This window comes from Polypterus senegalus, chromosome 6, assembly GCF_016835505.1.
Source record: "Polypterus senegalus isolate Bchr_013 chromosome 6, ASM1683550v1, whole genome shotgun sequence".
Taxonomy (NCBI): domain Eukaryota; kingdom Metazoa; phylum Chordata; class Cladistia; order Polypteriformes; family Polypteridae; genus Polypterus; species Polypterus senegalus.
The window spans coordinates 127,061,950-127,074,626 of NC_053159.1; the positions used below are offsets into that span (position 1 = coordinate 127,061,950).

The 12,677-nt window shown below is 35.4% G+C and overlaps 1 protein-coding gene across 4 annotated transcripts in view; it reads right to left on the minus strand.

Moving 5' to 3' along the window:
* poldip2 (polymerase (DNA-directed), delta interacting protein 2) overlaps window positions 1-12,677 on the minus strand; it is a 41,770-nt gene that overhangs the window by 13,114 nt on the left and 15,979 nt on the right. For 2 of the 4 annotated variants that reach the window (XM_039757111.1, XM_039757108.1), the window contains exons 3-10: window positions 7,277-7,374; window positions 5,705-5,804; window positions 5,533-5,608; window positions 5,243-5,350; window positions 4,664-4,800; window positions 4,082-4,108; window positions 3,359-3,484; window positions 2,887-2,966 (exon numbers count right to left, since the gene is read on the minus strand). In XM_039757111.1, the coding sequence (XP_039613045.1) occupies window positions 2,887-2,966; window positions 3,359-3,484; window positions 4,082-4,108; window positions 4,664-4,800; window positions 5,243-5,350; window positions 5,533-5,608; window positions 5,705-5,804; window positions 7,277-7,374 (752 nt within the window). Of the gene's footprint in view, window positions 1-2,886; window positions 2,967-3,358; window positions 3,485-4,081; window positions 4,109-4,663; window positions 4,822-5,242; window positions 5,351-5,532; window positions 5,609-5,704; window positions 5,805-7,276; window positions 7,375-12,677 lie in introns of all 4 variants that reach the window. The other 2 variants (XM_039757107.1, XM_039757106.1) reach the window with 1 other exon arrangement.

The window sequence follows — 12,677 nt, forward strand, 5'->3', positions numbered from 1 at the left end:
TAATGACACTTCGTCTTGCCTTTGAACTAGCAAAATTTGGATTGTTTTGTATAAACTGATCCATGATTTCTGTAATACTGGCTAAACTTTTTTTTTTTTTTTTAGAAAAAAGCAGAAGTGTTAAACAATCTTTTGCAGCTTTAAATCCTGGTTCTCGCTTTTCTTCGCGAGATAAAGTACGTTTTATCATTCTCTTCCAAAAAAGGCCTGTTTCATCAATGTTGAAAACTAATTCAGCAGGATAATTTCCTTATTCAAATGATGGCTCTTAATGCCGCTGGAAATGCAGCAGTTGCTTCTGTATCTCCACTTGCCATTTCTCCAGTAATCTGTATGTTACGAAGATTGCTTCTGGTTTTAAATCAATGGAACCATCCTTGACTAGCTATGAAAAATTTTCACTGATGTCACCTTTTTCATTCTGAATGTGGTTAAAAATTGATTGCTTATTCCATTACGATTGCTTTACTTAATGGCATATTGAATTCAACTTCATCGTCAATCCAGATGGAAAGTCATTTTTCCATTTCCTGAATCACATGGCTTCTGGAATGGGTAATTTTTTGTTGCAGAAGTCATCGTGGTTGTAGTTGTTGATGATACTATTTTCTCTTTATAAATTTGTCCATATGGTTGAAGTTGATAAAATTAATGCAGTGCCGATATCAATTTGGTGTTCACCTGCATCTAAATCATCTGAGCACCTGCATTTTAGTTTCCAACAAAATGCTTTTTCTTGTGACTTTACTTTCTTTTTCTTTGCAACCACTCATTTTAAAACTAAAAAGGGATAATTGTTATTTATTGCAGTAAAATAAAATGTTATGTTTATATCCTTACACAATAACGTTAATGACCAATCAAATGAACAGTGACGCAGCAGGCATATGTAATGTACTGTACTGAACAGATATCAAATGTGCTGCAAGACTACATGAGCGTATCTAATCAAGTAGTGCAATTGTGGCAAAAACCAACATTTTTGCAGAAAACTTTGCTTTTATGTGACTACAAAGTGAATCAATGAAAAATCAGAATTAGAAAAAAACCAAAAAAAAAAAAAAGCGTAATACTGAAACAGCGTTAAATGGACCAATGTTAAGCAGGGTCTTACTGTAATTAGTTTTTTTATTTAACAAGTTATCTTTTCTTTGAATTTTTTATTGCTTATGTCAAGGCTATGCCAAATAGCCTTTGCTACTAAAATACAGAGGTCTACAGTTGTTTAAAGTTTAACATTTTTTCCAACCAGCGACTTTTGAACTCTGCAATGCTACTTAGCATCTATAAGGTTTACCTTACCTATTGTATAGTAACTTTTTCAGAATGTAATTGATAAGCAAAGCATGAATATAAGACATCATTTTACATTGCTTCTCTGAATACAATTTGAAGTACCAATATAGTTTAAATCAGTTTCAAAATATACACACATATATATAAATCACTTTCTAAAAACTCAAGTTGATTTTGTTTAATATCCCATGAAATAAAAATGTTGTTTAAGCAGCCTCTTCGAATGCCAAAGAACAGTTGACATGGTCAATTTATTTATAATGTAACAGATGACAATCCTATAGAAATATGTCTGGAATGGAAGTTTTGTGGCACAACAGTGTAGTTTATATTTAATTAATATTCTAAACAAAATGCTAACATGATCCAAGTATTAGCCAAGGATCGGGGTTGGGAAAGAAATCCAATTCCAAAATTAACAGCAAGATTCAATCCAAGTCTCCCTTGCTGGTCTAAGCTTCATATACTAATTTCAATATTTATCTGAAACCATAACATTCCTTAGTCATCATTTTTGAAAACAGCCAAGTAGACAAGTCCATTACAGATCTGAATTTGATCCAAAATCCTCTGCCCAGTTGGCAAATGGCTGGGCCCCACTTCCACAATCATAACTTCAATTGAAAATAAAATTGTCATAGTAAATGTAACTGTAAGACATCTTTCACTTTCAAACATTTAAGAAACGTCTAAAAATGTACTTGGCTGTGATGATTTTATATGACGGTGTGTTGAGAAATGTCTTACAGTTAGTTGTAAATGGAACAACCACTGTCCAGAGCTTTACTAACTATGGCTTACTCTCTCATGCAATTGCATTTCAAGGACTAAACTTAACCAAAAAATCTGTGTGATATCTTGGATACATATGCACTGTTTGGATTTAGGTCCAGCCATATTCTCTTATTTCTGTTTTATTGTGACTTAAAATTTTGATCTGATTCAATGCATGCAGTATTTTTTTTTTTTTTTAATCTCTACCACTTTCTCACCGCACCTGTTCAGATTTGCTGTCTACATCTCCTAATGGAAGGTCTCTTTCATCTCTTTACTCTAAACTTTACCAAAACAATTTTTAAATAGATACACACCACTATATTATTTTTAACAGTATGAAATCCTGTTCTAAAAATATGGGGGTTATTCTTGACTTAATTTTAATTTGGGCTGTATATTATGTCAAATTACTAAAGGAATAATAACAAAATAAATGACAATTAACAACCAACTGGACATACAATATGCAAACAAATTTACTATAAATGTTTCACATAACTTTTTATTTTGTTTAATTATTGTTGGTACAATTAATAATTAAACCAGGACCAATACATAATTCATCTGCCACAAATATCTCAACCACCCTTCACACTTCGTTCAAATCTTACCCATAAAAAGTGGTTATTTATAATATTCAAAAGTGGTACCTTGGAAAGGTGGTCCAGACATCCAACTATGTTAACAACATGGATCAGACCCACACTACAACTCACATTCTACTCGCAGCTACAAGCAAATTGGAGGTCGGTGGTTGGCAATTCAAAGTGAAATTCTAAGAGTATATAAAGCATAAAACAAGCAGGTTCTCACCACATGTGGCCACTGGGTGCTTGCAGAGAAACATGACTACTGTACTGAAATGCTGGCTGTTCTTTGGACAGCACTGGCTCCTGAAGTGAGAAAAGAAAGGCACAGATTGAATAATTATATATATATATATATATATATATATATATATATATATATATATATATATATATATATATATATTTAAAATCTAACCCCCTTTTATTCTTACACTCAACTATTTCAGATCCAAGATTGAAAAACTCCTAAAAGAAAAGGACAACAATCATAATGAACTGGTTTAAAAACTATCAATAATCATACACATACTGTGTCGCCAAAGAAAACTAAACAGGCTAAAAAATAAAAAATTGATGTATTACCATTCTATTGTGTATGTTTAACAACAACAAAATAAAAAAATGCATATATGCTTTGTAAATTTGAAAAATCAGTATTTTCGGCCGAGTCCCATTTTAAAAACTATGATACTCACCCTTCCAACAACTCCGCGCCCCCTCACTGTTTCAAGAGTACCAGATAAGCTGAATATCCTCCAATGCCGTTCTCTTAGCTGTACCACTTCATTGCCAAGATTTTCCAGCCGGATACAGTATCGCCACTATTGCCATGAAAAACAAAAACCAAAAAAAAATCAAAAGCCCATTTCACTTGAATTTAAATGACCACGTAATATTAATTTGTATTATTCCTAGATTAGACTGTATTACATCATTAAAATAAATTTTGTGAACTCAGTGCATACAATGTCATGGTCTGGTTTACCATAATGGATGACTACATACACAAACATATACATACACACTATTGCAAAGGCAAGGCCTTTGTTTCATATGACTTAATTAATCCATTAAAAGAAATTCTCACCAGAGGAAACTACCTCAAGAAAAACAAATACATGCAAAAGTAAACATTTATGAAAATATGAAGACCAGAATCAAATTTCTATCATAAATGAAAACTACGTCATGCCTCCACCATAAACTGATCAAATAACAAAACATAGAAATATATAATAGAAGAATTTAACCCTTTCTTCATGAACACTTTTTCCCCTACAACACAAAACAATATGATGATGCTCACTTAATACTGGTTGAAAGAACCAGGGGATACAATACAGATGACATTAGTACTGCTATAAAGACTATATAGCACAAAAAACATTTCATAATAAATTTTGAGAGTTAAAACTCACCCAATAAACAGGTGAATTTTGGGCTTCCTGTAAAGAGGAAAACAAAAACACAAACACACAAATTGAACATTACATTTGTATAACAAAATTAACTACATAGATCGATGAATATAAAACTGTTAATGTGACTCTTAAAATATTAAATATCTGAATCATTTTAGAACAAAAATCACTGCATGACCAACAGCACAACTTTAAACTAACTCTGGACTCAAGTTCTGAGTCGCTGTACTTGTATAATGAAAAATCTTAAAACAGCTTAGTTACCTATATAGGTTATAAGACATACTATATACAATGTATTTTTAATGTAGCAAAGCAAATATAACCGTTGGATAATTTAAGGAAATACTGTAATCCATTTAACTAGAGTCCATTGAAATGCAGACTCAGAATGTACTTTTTCACTGTTTATTCACAGTACAAAAGAAACAGAATGCTAAACATGGTTTTATGATGGAGATTTTTTTTAGGCTCAGCAGATAAATGTTTGTAATTTTCCTGGGTTTGCCTACATTATATGCATAGTTTGCTTCTGCTGTATTATTAAGTACAGTAGGGAGACTTTAGGAGCAGGCTTACCCGCATACCCATGTAGAATGGAATTACTGTGACACGGATGCTCTCTGTTGTCTCTCTGTGCACATCAGACAGCTCCAGCCAGGGATGATTTTTTTCTTGCCAAGCACGCAGTGTGTCTCTTGCTACAAATGGGGGGGCTGCAAAAAATTGCCAAAAATCTGATATAAAATTATAAATGCACATAATGGTTTTCATCAGCATATTTTTTCTGGGCACATTACTATACACACAATTCATCCATAATACAAAAAGCACCTTAATAGCTAAAGTGCTGTTGCAAAAATGCAAGCCATATTGTGTCAAGAAAGTAGACATACAGTTGATACTGGTAGCAGTAAGGCCATTCATGTTAGACCGTCTTGCACAAATCATAGAATGTAAAAACTACCATATTTTTAATTTGGTTTGAGCAAGGTAAGCACGCAGGAATTAAAGGTAGCAACCTTGAACTCTGTATCCATTTCCTTATATGAATGTCACTTAACTTTTAAGTCACTCAATGTAGTCTTCTAGAAGTTACTTAGACAGTGCCAATTATTATTATCATTATTAATAGGAAGTTTCATAAATACAATATACCTTTTGAGTGGTCATACATAAGGAAGCGCTCAAACAGTTCATGCTGGATGGGAATCTGATCAGTTGAATTGTAAGGCAGGATGTCCTCGTGGCTTACATAGTCTAAGCCTATAGGTGGGAAAAAGAATAAACAGAATAATAAATGGTACCTAAATAAGAACAGTCTAAAATTATAAGTACAATATTATAATGAAAAAATAAAACTAACTAAAAAAAACAAATACAATAAAAATGTATAATGAAAGAGCATGCAAATTAAAAATGTCCAGCAGCCTTTGTAAGAGAAATACCTGGAATTGCATAGAGAGCCCTGCTGTCATCATGGTTAGCTAAAAATGTCACGGCTTCAGTCTGAGATCTCTGGGACTAAAAAACATTGATAGAAATAAAGGAAACTTTGTTTTTAAAGTTGCATAAATAATCCGTTTTATAAAAAATAAGTTATACCACAAAGTTACTTACTATATGAGGGCAATCTCTTGTATCAATTAGGACTTGATAGTAAGTGTGTGTTTTACCTGTGACCTCCTTTGAGCCATGAGCTCCAGTACTATCTGGTTTACTTGAGGTAGAGCAAAGGAAAAAATACATTCACTGTAATGTTTGCTTTGAATGCATAAATCAAACAAAACACACTAAAATAATTGCCTGTTTTCAAATTTGCATTGTATAGAGTTTACCAAATATAGACTGTGAATCAAGGCTTATCCTACACATTAAAAAATAATAAAGGAAGAAAGTTTTTTGAGGGGCAAAGTTAAAAATTATTAAACTTGCAATACCAAACTATCAGGGACATATTTACAAGACAGGTGAGCAAACAGTTCCCTTTAACTTAAACTAATTTCACCATAATTAAGCTATTTTTACAATGAACAAACTACATTTAAAGCAATGCATTTTTGTCATTTACTTTCTTAAAACTTATATAGCTACCTTAGATTAGATGCAGATTTTCATGTTATTCTCAAGTTTGCTCAGAATTTCCTCTCATCACTCTACTTTTCTCTCCGCATCTTAGAGATACCGGTATTAGGCTAACCACTAACTTAAAATTGACTCTTCTTGACCATATGTTGGAGCTGATACCCATCTAAGGTTTGTTCTTGCCTTGTACTTAATGAAGTGTGGGTAGCCTACAGGAACCCAGGGCTGTGGAGTCGGAGTCGGAGACAATTTTGGGTACCTGGAGTCGGAGTCGGCAAAAAGTTAACCGACTCCGACTCCTACTAAATTTAAATGGGAATTAAAAAAGTAAGTTGAAATGTCCCAATTCACAAACAGTCATAATGAACTACTTCTCTGCTGTAAGAATAAAGCCCAATGCATGCAGTGCATAATGTTACCACAAAACGAACATGTCAAGTAACCATGAAGCATGCTTTTCATTGACTGTATGCGTCACTATATGGGATGTAATGCACAGGTAAGGTGCAGCACCGCTTTCCATTGTGTCGTGTTCCACTGTTACAGGGAACTGTGAACCTAGCCTAAAGCCCCCCATACATTTACAGATGCACTGCCGATTTTTCGGCCGTTCAACGAGTCATCATGTGGTGAAATGACATGTATGTTGCCTTCCTTTCCTTCAATGGATGTAGAAAATACATTAGAATAGTATATACATACAGAGGAGTCGGGGAGTCGGAAGATTTAGAAACTGAGGAGTCGGAGTCGGAGCATTTATCTACCGACTCCACAGCCCTGCAGGAACCTTCAACATGGGATGACGATTTGGATAACTGGTTATAAAATGCGTATGGACGTTTTTATATACATTGTCTTCATAATAAACATAACAACAACAACCTTGGTATGTGAAGGAGTACCAACATAAGTGAAGTAACAAGTGAACGATGTGGTGAAGTAGGAGCACTAAAGTTAGTGAAATTTAAAAATATTATATGAAATTACTGACAATGCAATCTAAATCAGCATTTAACTTCTTAAACTATTTTGCAACTGCTTGATACATTTAAATGTGTATTTATAGATCTTTAAAAGTGTCAAGAAAAAGATAAAATAAAACCATACCTTTCAGAGGGAGGAGGTGTAACATCCCTGTCATACAACCTGGCCTGCCAGGGGAATAAAACTATTCCTCTGTATCCAAACACACTGTGTAGAAACAGCTTAAAAAAAAAAGTAAATAAACTGTCATGTAAAACAAGCACAAGAACAAGGGTCAACATGCCATTCCAGACTTTTATAATACAAATTGACATAAAAAGCTATATTTTGCAACTTATTAGAAACACCTGGAAAATACAAAAAATTAAAAACAAAACATTCTCCAGCTTACTACATTAAAAAATGGAAGATGGCATACTTTAAACAGCATCACCATTCTTGGTAAAGTAAATAATACAAACAAAACCACAAAGCAAACAATTAAAATGGCAAAACAACCAAAAAGATCACAAAACAGTAAAATTAAAAAAAAAAAGAAAAGAAAAACTAAAAATGCAAAAGTATCACAAACAACATTAAGGTATCCAAAGAAAAAAACTGAAAAAAAGAATTGCATAGGAAACTAAAAGAAACAATCCACTGTGCAAGTCACAAATTTCCTAAAACACCTAGCCAGCTTTCTTAAACTTACCTCACTACTACAGAAATGTTGTTTCATAGTTGACTATACCACTGTATTCAAAACTACTGGATAATTTGAGGTGGTGTAGGAAACAAGACCATTCAACTGGACTTTCAGATAAAGTTAGCATTTGATTAAATGTACTCTGTTAGGATGATTGTCTAACTTAATGGAAAAATGTATATAGTGCTACAGTATTTCTTTACTTAGATGATCTAAACATATTCAAGTCAAACCCCTAATTGTGAGGCACATCATTAGGCACCAACTCCACCCAGTCCCATGTTTTGTAAATGTCCCATACTGGGCCTTATTGGTTGACATTTTTGCTTATTTATCGAACAGTCTTGGTTTCACAATAATCCCAAATCCTTTTAACAGCTGTGCTTTAATGAATAATCTATTATGATAACTTATGCTAAACTGTTAGTATGTCACCTTATCTTGCCTAAACTGAAGAATCTCATTAAACCTGCCATAACAGAGTTGGAAAGGGAGGTCTTACTTAAACAGTAGACCCCCGTGAAGTCGCGGTTCAGAGTTCGCGGCCTCAGTCATTCGCGGATTTTTCCTTAGAACTTATCTAATAATTGTTTGTGGAAACCACAAATATCCTCCGCAATTTTTATGTTTTTTTTTCGTGGCAGAACTGTACTGTAGAGAGAACAGGAAGCAACTTTAGAGGAAAACGCAACTTGGGATGATGAAAGTAGCAAATAGAATTTGGAACTGCAACTCCCAGCAGTCCCTGTAGTGGCTCGGATTGGTCTTCTAGTGAGAGGGCTGGGGTTGTTGGGGTCAAAGGATGTCAGCGCGGCTTTTAAAAAGGGGGCCGGTGACCAAAAGCAAAAAAAAAAAGTTTCTGCAATTTGTGTTTCAAATTCCTGTCTGTCTGCCTTCTGTTGGGTTACCTGTACTTATTCGTTTTGTCCTGGATCGTTTCATGGTTGGCGTGTGGATTGTGTGCCGTCTTGACTGTGTACATGAGAACTGTAAGTGGATTCATGTCCATCCTGCAAAGAAAGGAACACTCCTGAACCCGCCTTCACCATTTCAGGAACTAGCGGTAGGACTATCTTTACATTCCCATTCAATGTGCGGATCTCTGGACTATCTATTTTCATCATTACATTTCAACCGTTGCTGTTTTTCATGAACGTTTTCATGATTTACCGTGTGCGTTTTGTTTCTGCTTTGTTATATTTAATGTGTAATCACCGTAAGGGGAACAGGGATGGTATCGTTGTTTTCATTTATTTAATTTATTTTCATTACACATTCTTTATTTGCCGTTTGATTACCGGTTTGCTTTGTTTTTGTCTCTGTTTGCGAGTGCGTGAGGGTCGGGCCAAGGCTGGGTGTGTCCCTGGAATCTTCACCATAAAAATAAATAAATCACCGTCATCTCAACAGTATGAATCTTAACAGCACCGGACTACTACAGTGTTATTGATTTCTCCTTGCTGTTGACTGACTGTGATGCATCTCCAGCTGACTGTTCTTGTGTTTTCCATTTTATTCCTCTTACCCTTAAACCACTACAACTGGCTATAGTTGTTTCCCAGTGCCAGTTGCGAGTACGCAGGAGCTGATCAGTTAGTGCAGACATTCGTTGAGTAGACAGCTCATGACCACTGCCAGCCCCGTGTGAGCAGGGGGACTGAATGTGCCCCTAGAAGACATGGACGCTCCTTAAAAAACACCGATAGACTACTTTCACATTGCTTTACTTACTGCTCTGTCTCGTGATATGCTTCTTGTGCGACGCTATGCATACTTAAAAGCCTGAACAGCACCTGTCCTTTTTAGCTGATCGCTTTGTTTCTCTCCCCTCCCCCAGACATCCTCTGCTCCTGTTGGGGGTCCCGCTCCCGTTGTGCTCCCCTATGATGTTTGTCTATTCTTTAATCAAGAACTAACTGCATACTGAGCTTGTTTTACTTCTGAAAGAGACATGTTTGTTTAAAGTGTTTGAATAAAGTTCCTGTCTCTACAATCTCCTGTGTTTCTGTGCAATTCTGTGGCCCAAGCCTGACACCCTGCATCTTCACTGTCCCTGGAATTGAGTGTCAACGCTTACCTCTGTGTGCTTGAGTGAAGCCAGTTCAAGCACAGTTGGCTCGGTGATTTTCTGAATTTCATCGATGGAGTCAGTTTCACCTTGTACATATTGTTCCACTAGTTTTTAAAATAGTTTTTACAGTGTATTAGCAGTGTGTAAAATGATCAGTGTTGTAGTAACTGTGATGCTCTTTGCATGTGTTCCATTAAAATTTCAGTTTTTCCTTGTGAATTATGACATTTACTTAAAGTGAAGCAAAAAAGTATTTGAGATCCAGGGATGCATTAACCTCCAAGTATGTGGCAGTTTAAGGGTTAAAGTCCCAAGATGCCGCCGAAACGCTCTGCATCTTCTAAGGCTTCTGGCAATGAAAACGAACTTGCATGAATTACAGTACTTAGCATTAACACCGGTATTTTACATTCTAGCACTGCGGGAGCAGTACAGTATACGGGTTTACTTTTTCATTTTTTTTAGGTAATATTTTAAGCTGAGCTTGAAATTAAATGAAAGTGTTTTGGGGGCATTTTTGGGGTTTAAACTATAAAAATAGGCATTATTTTAACCACAACCAAAATTCACGGTTTTTCACAATTGGAGGGTGCTCTAGGAACATAACCCCCACAAATTCTGGGGGAATACTGTACTAAAAATTAGACAAAAAATTAAATGCACACACACATAGTACAATTTTTGTAATTGGGGATTAAATACAAAATGAACAAAATTAAATGTTTCAGATACAAGTGAAAGCAATCACGATCTATATCCTGTATATTGTAAAACACAAACATTAGAAATGCCTGAAGCATTAAGTATAATGAAAACTTAATAAAACACTGGACCTGAATTTTAATTGTTAAAAGAAAAGAAAGGGATTATTTCTAAACTGTCAGCAATTATATTCCAGCAATCACCCAGAGAGGAGAAAATTGAAAACGTAGCACCAAGTTTAAAAAGTTACAAATTTGATTCTGGTAATTAATAACAAGCAAACTTATCTGTCCAATATAAAAATAACAGAAAATATGTGAAGAAATTAACTTGATGACTACTTATGTGAAAACAATATACACTATAATGATAGCCTGAATGGATATAGGCCAGGGATGATCAAGTAAGGAGGCTATTTCCATAGAAAATTCTTAATTCTTTGAAGTGTTACATTGATGCTATTGTACTTTGAGCAATGCAGTACCTTAATAAAGTGGTTTATTGTTTAGGACATTCCCAAAAAATTGCTGGTAATCTTCAATTGCATTGTGTGTGTATATCCTGCAGCACACCACCAGCAGATTTGTGTTTCGTCCAAGAGTGGGAGAAGAACACAATTTATGCTATGGGTGAGAGAAGGCGAGACCATAGATTGTTCTATGCAGGAATAAAGCCTTTTAGGAACCTTGGAGAATGCTATTTCTTAGCAGCCCACTAGATTCTACCAAACAAACCAGTTTGGCTTGTTAGATTTGTATACAAAGAATTTCCCTGCTCAAACAAAAGTAAAATATATGAGACTGTGAATTTAAACTTTCAAAAAGTCTTTAAATAAGTTCTGCACAATTCCACAGCAAACCCATCGATTAGCAGGATATCTTCAGTAGAAATAAAAGTAGAATGTTCCTCTTGCATCTTTGTGCTGAACTGGGACTGGCTTTACAAAGGCAGACTTTGAAGAATTGTGCTCTACTGCTCCTTTGCAAGTTCTGTCTACTCTCAGGTTTTAAGCCACAGGGGCTTTTCAACGTGAATTTGCTGATGACGGGGTATTTCACAATCATTACAAAGTCCAGCCATGCCAGCTGTATATGATGTCATTATCCACTTGTCATCCAAATATAGTAGATTTCCTTACACTGTGGTTGAACTGGCAAACATCAAAGTGCAACTCACAGCAACATCCAGTTTTCCAAATGTAATTGGAGCGGTCAACTGTATGGCGATGAATAAATTACACCAGCCAGGGGTGAATCACCAAAAGTACGAGCTGGCATTACATCATCTATAGCTGAACAACCTATAAAAGCTCCACACAGTCACAAGTGCTTTATCCAACTGGTGTGGCAAAAGACAAGCAGTCCTTTTATGAATAGCGAGCCAACTCAAAAAGCCATGTAAAAAGGAGTGAATCTATCTGTTGTGGTGCTCGGTGTCAACGCTACAATAGAAAGGCACCTTCAGAAAAAGAATTTGTTTATGTAAACAGACAACATTACCACACTATTAATGTGCTGCTCTATAGTCCATGTTGTATTGTGCAAGAATGTAGTGTGCTGCATAATGTGGCACACATTTGTGGTTTGCCCATACCTGAAGAGATGCAGTATGATGAAGCTGACACTGACCCATCAAATGATCAGCCAAACCAGAGAGCATTACAACTTTGTTTCAATGTAATTAGCAGAATGTAAAAAAAAAAGGTAATCAGATGCAGTCAATGTATGCGTGTGTATATGTATGTATGTATGTACCAGCATCACTTCTGAATGGCTGGAGCAATATTCATGAAACTTAGTACACATTGTTTCTCATTGGTCGACTAAAAATAGGGTTAAATCAACCCTAACCCACCCCCTTCTTTGATCTTGCGGTCTTGTATGCATGTTATCATCCAGTTGACACTTGGAACGACCATCAGAGGGCGAACTGGAGGTGACTGCCAGCATTCTTTATGTTTGAGCACCACCACACTCCTGTTGCTTGGGAAATTAAATAGAGTTGGCCAGTTCCAAGCATCAACTGGATGATAACATACATACACGGCCAAAAGACAAGCGCATCAG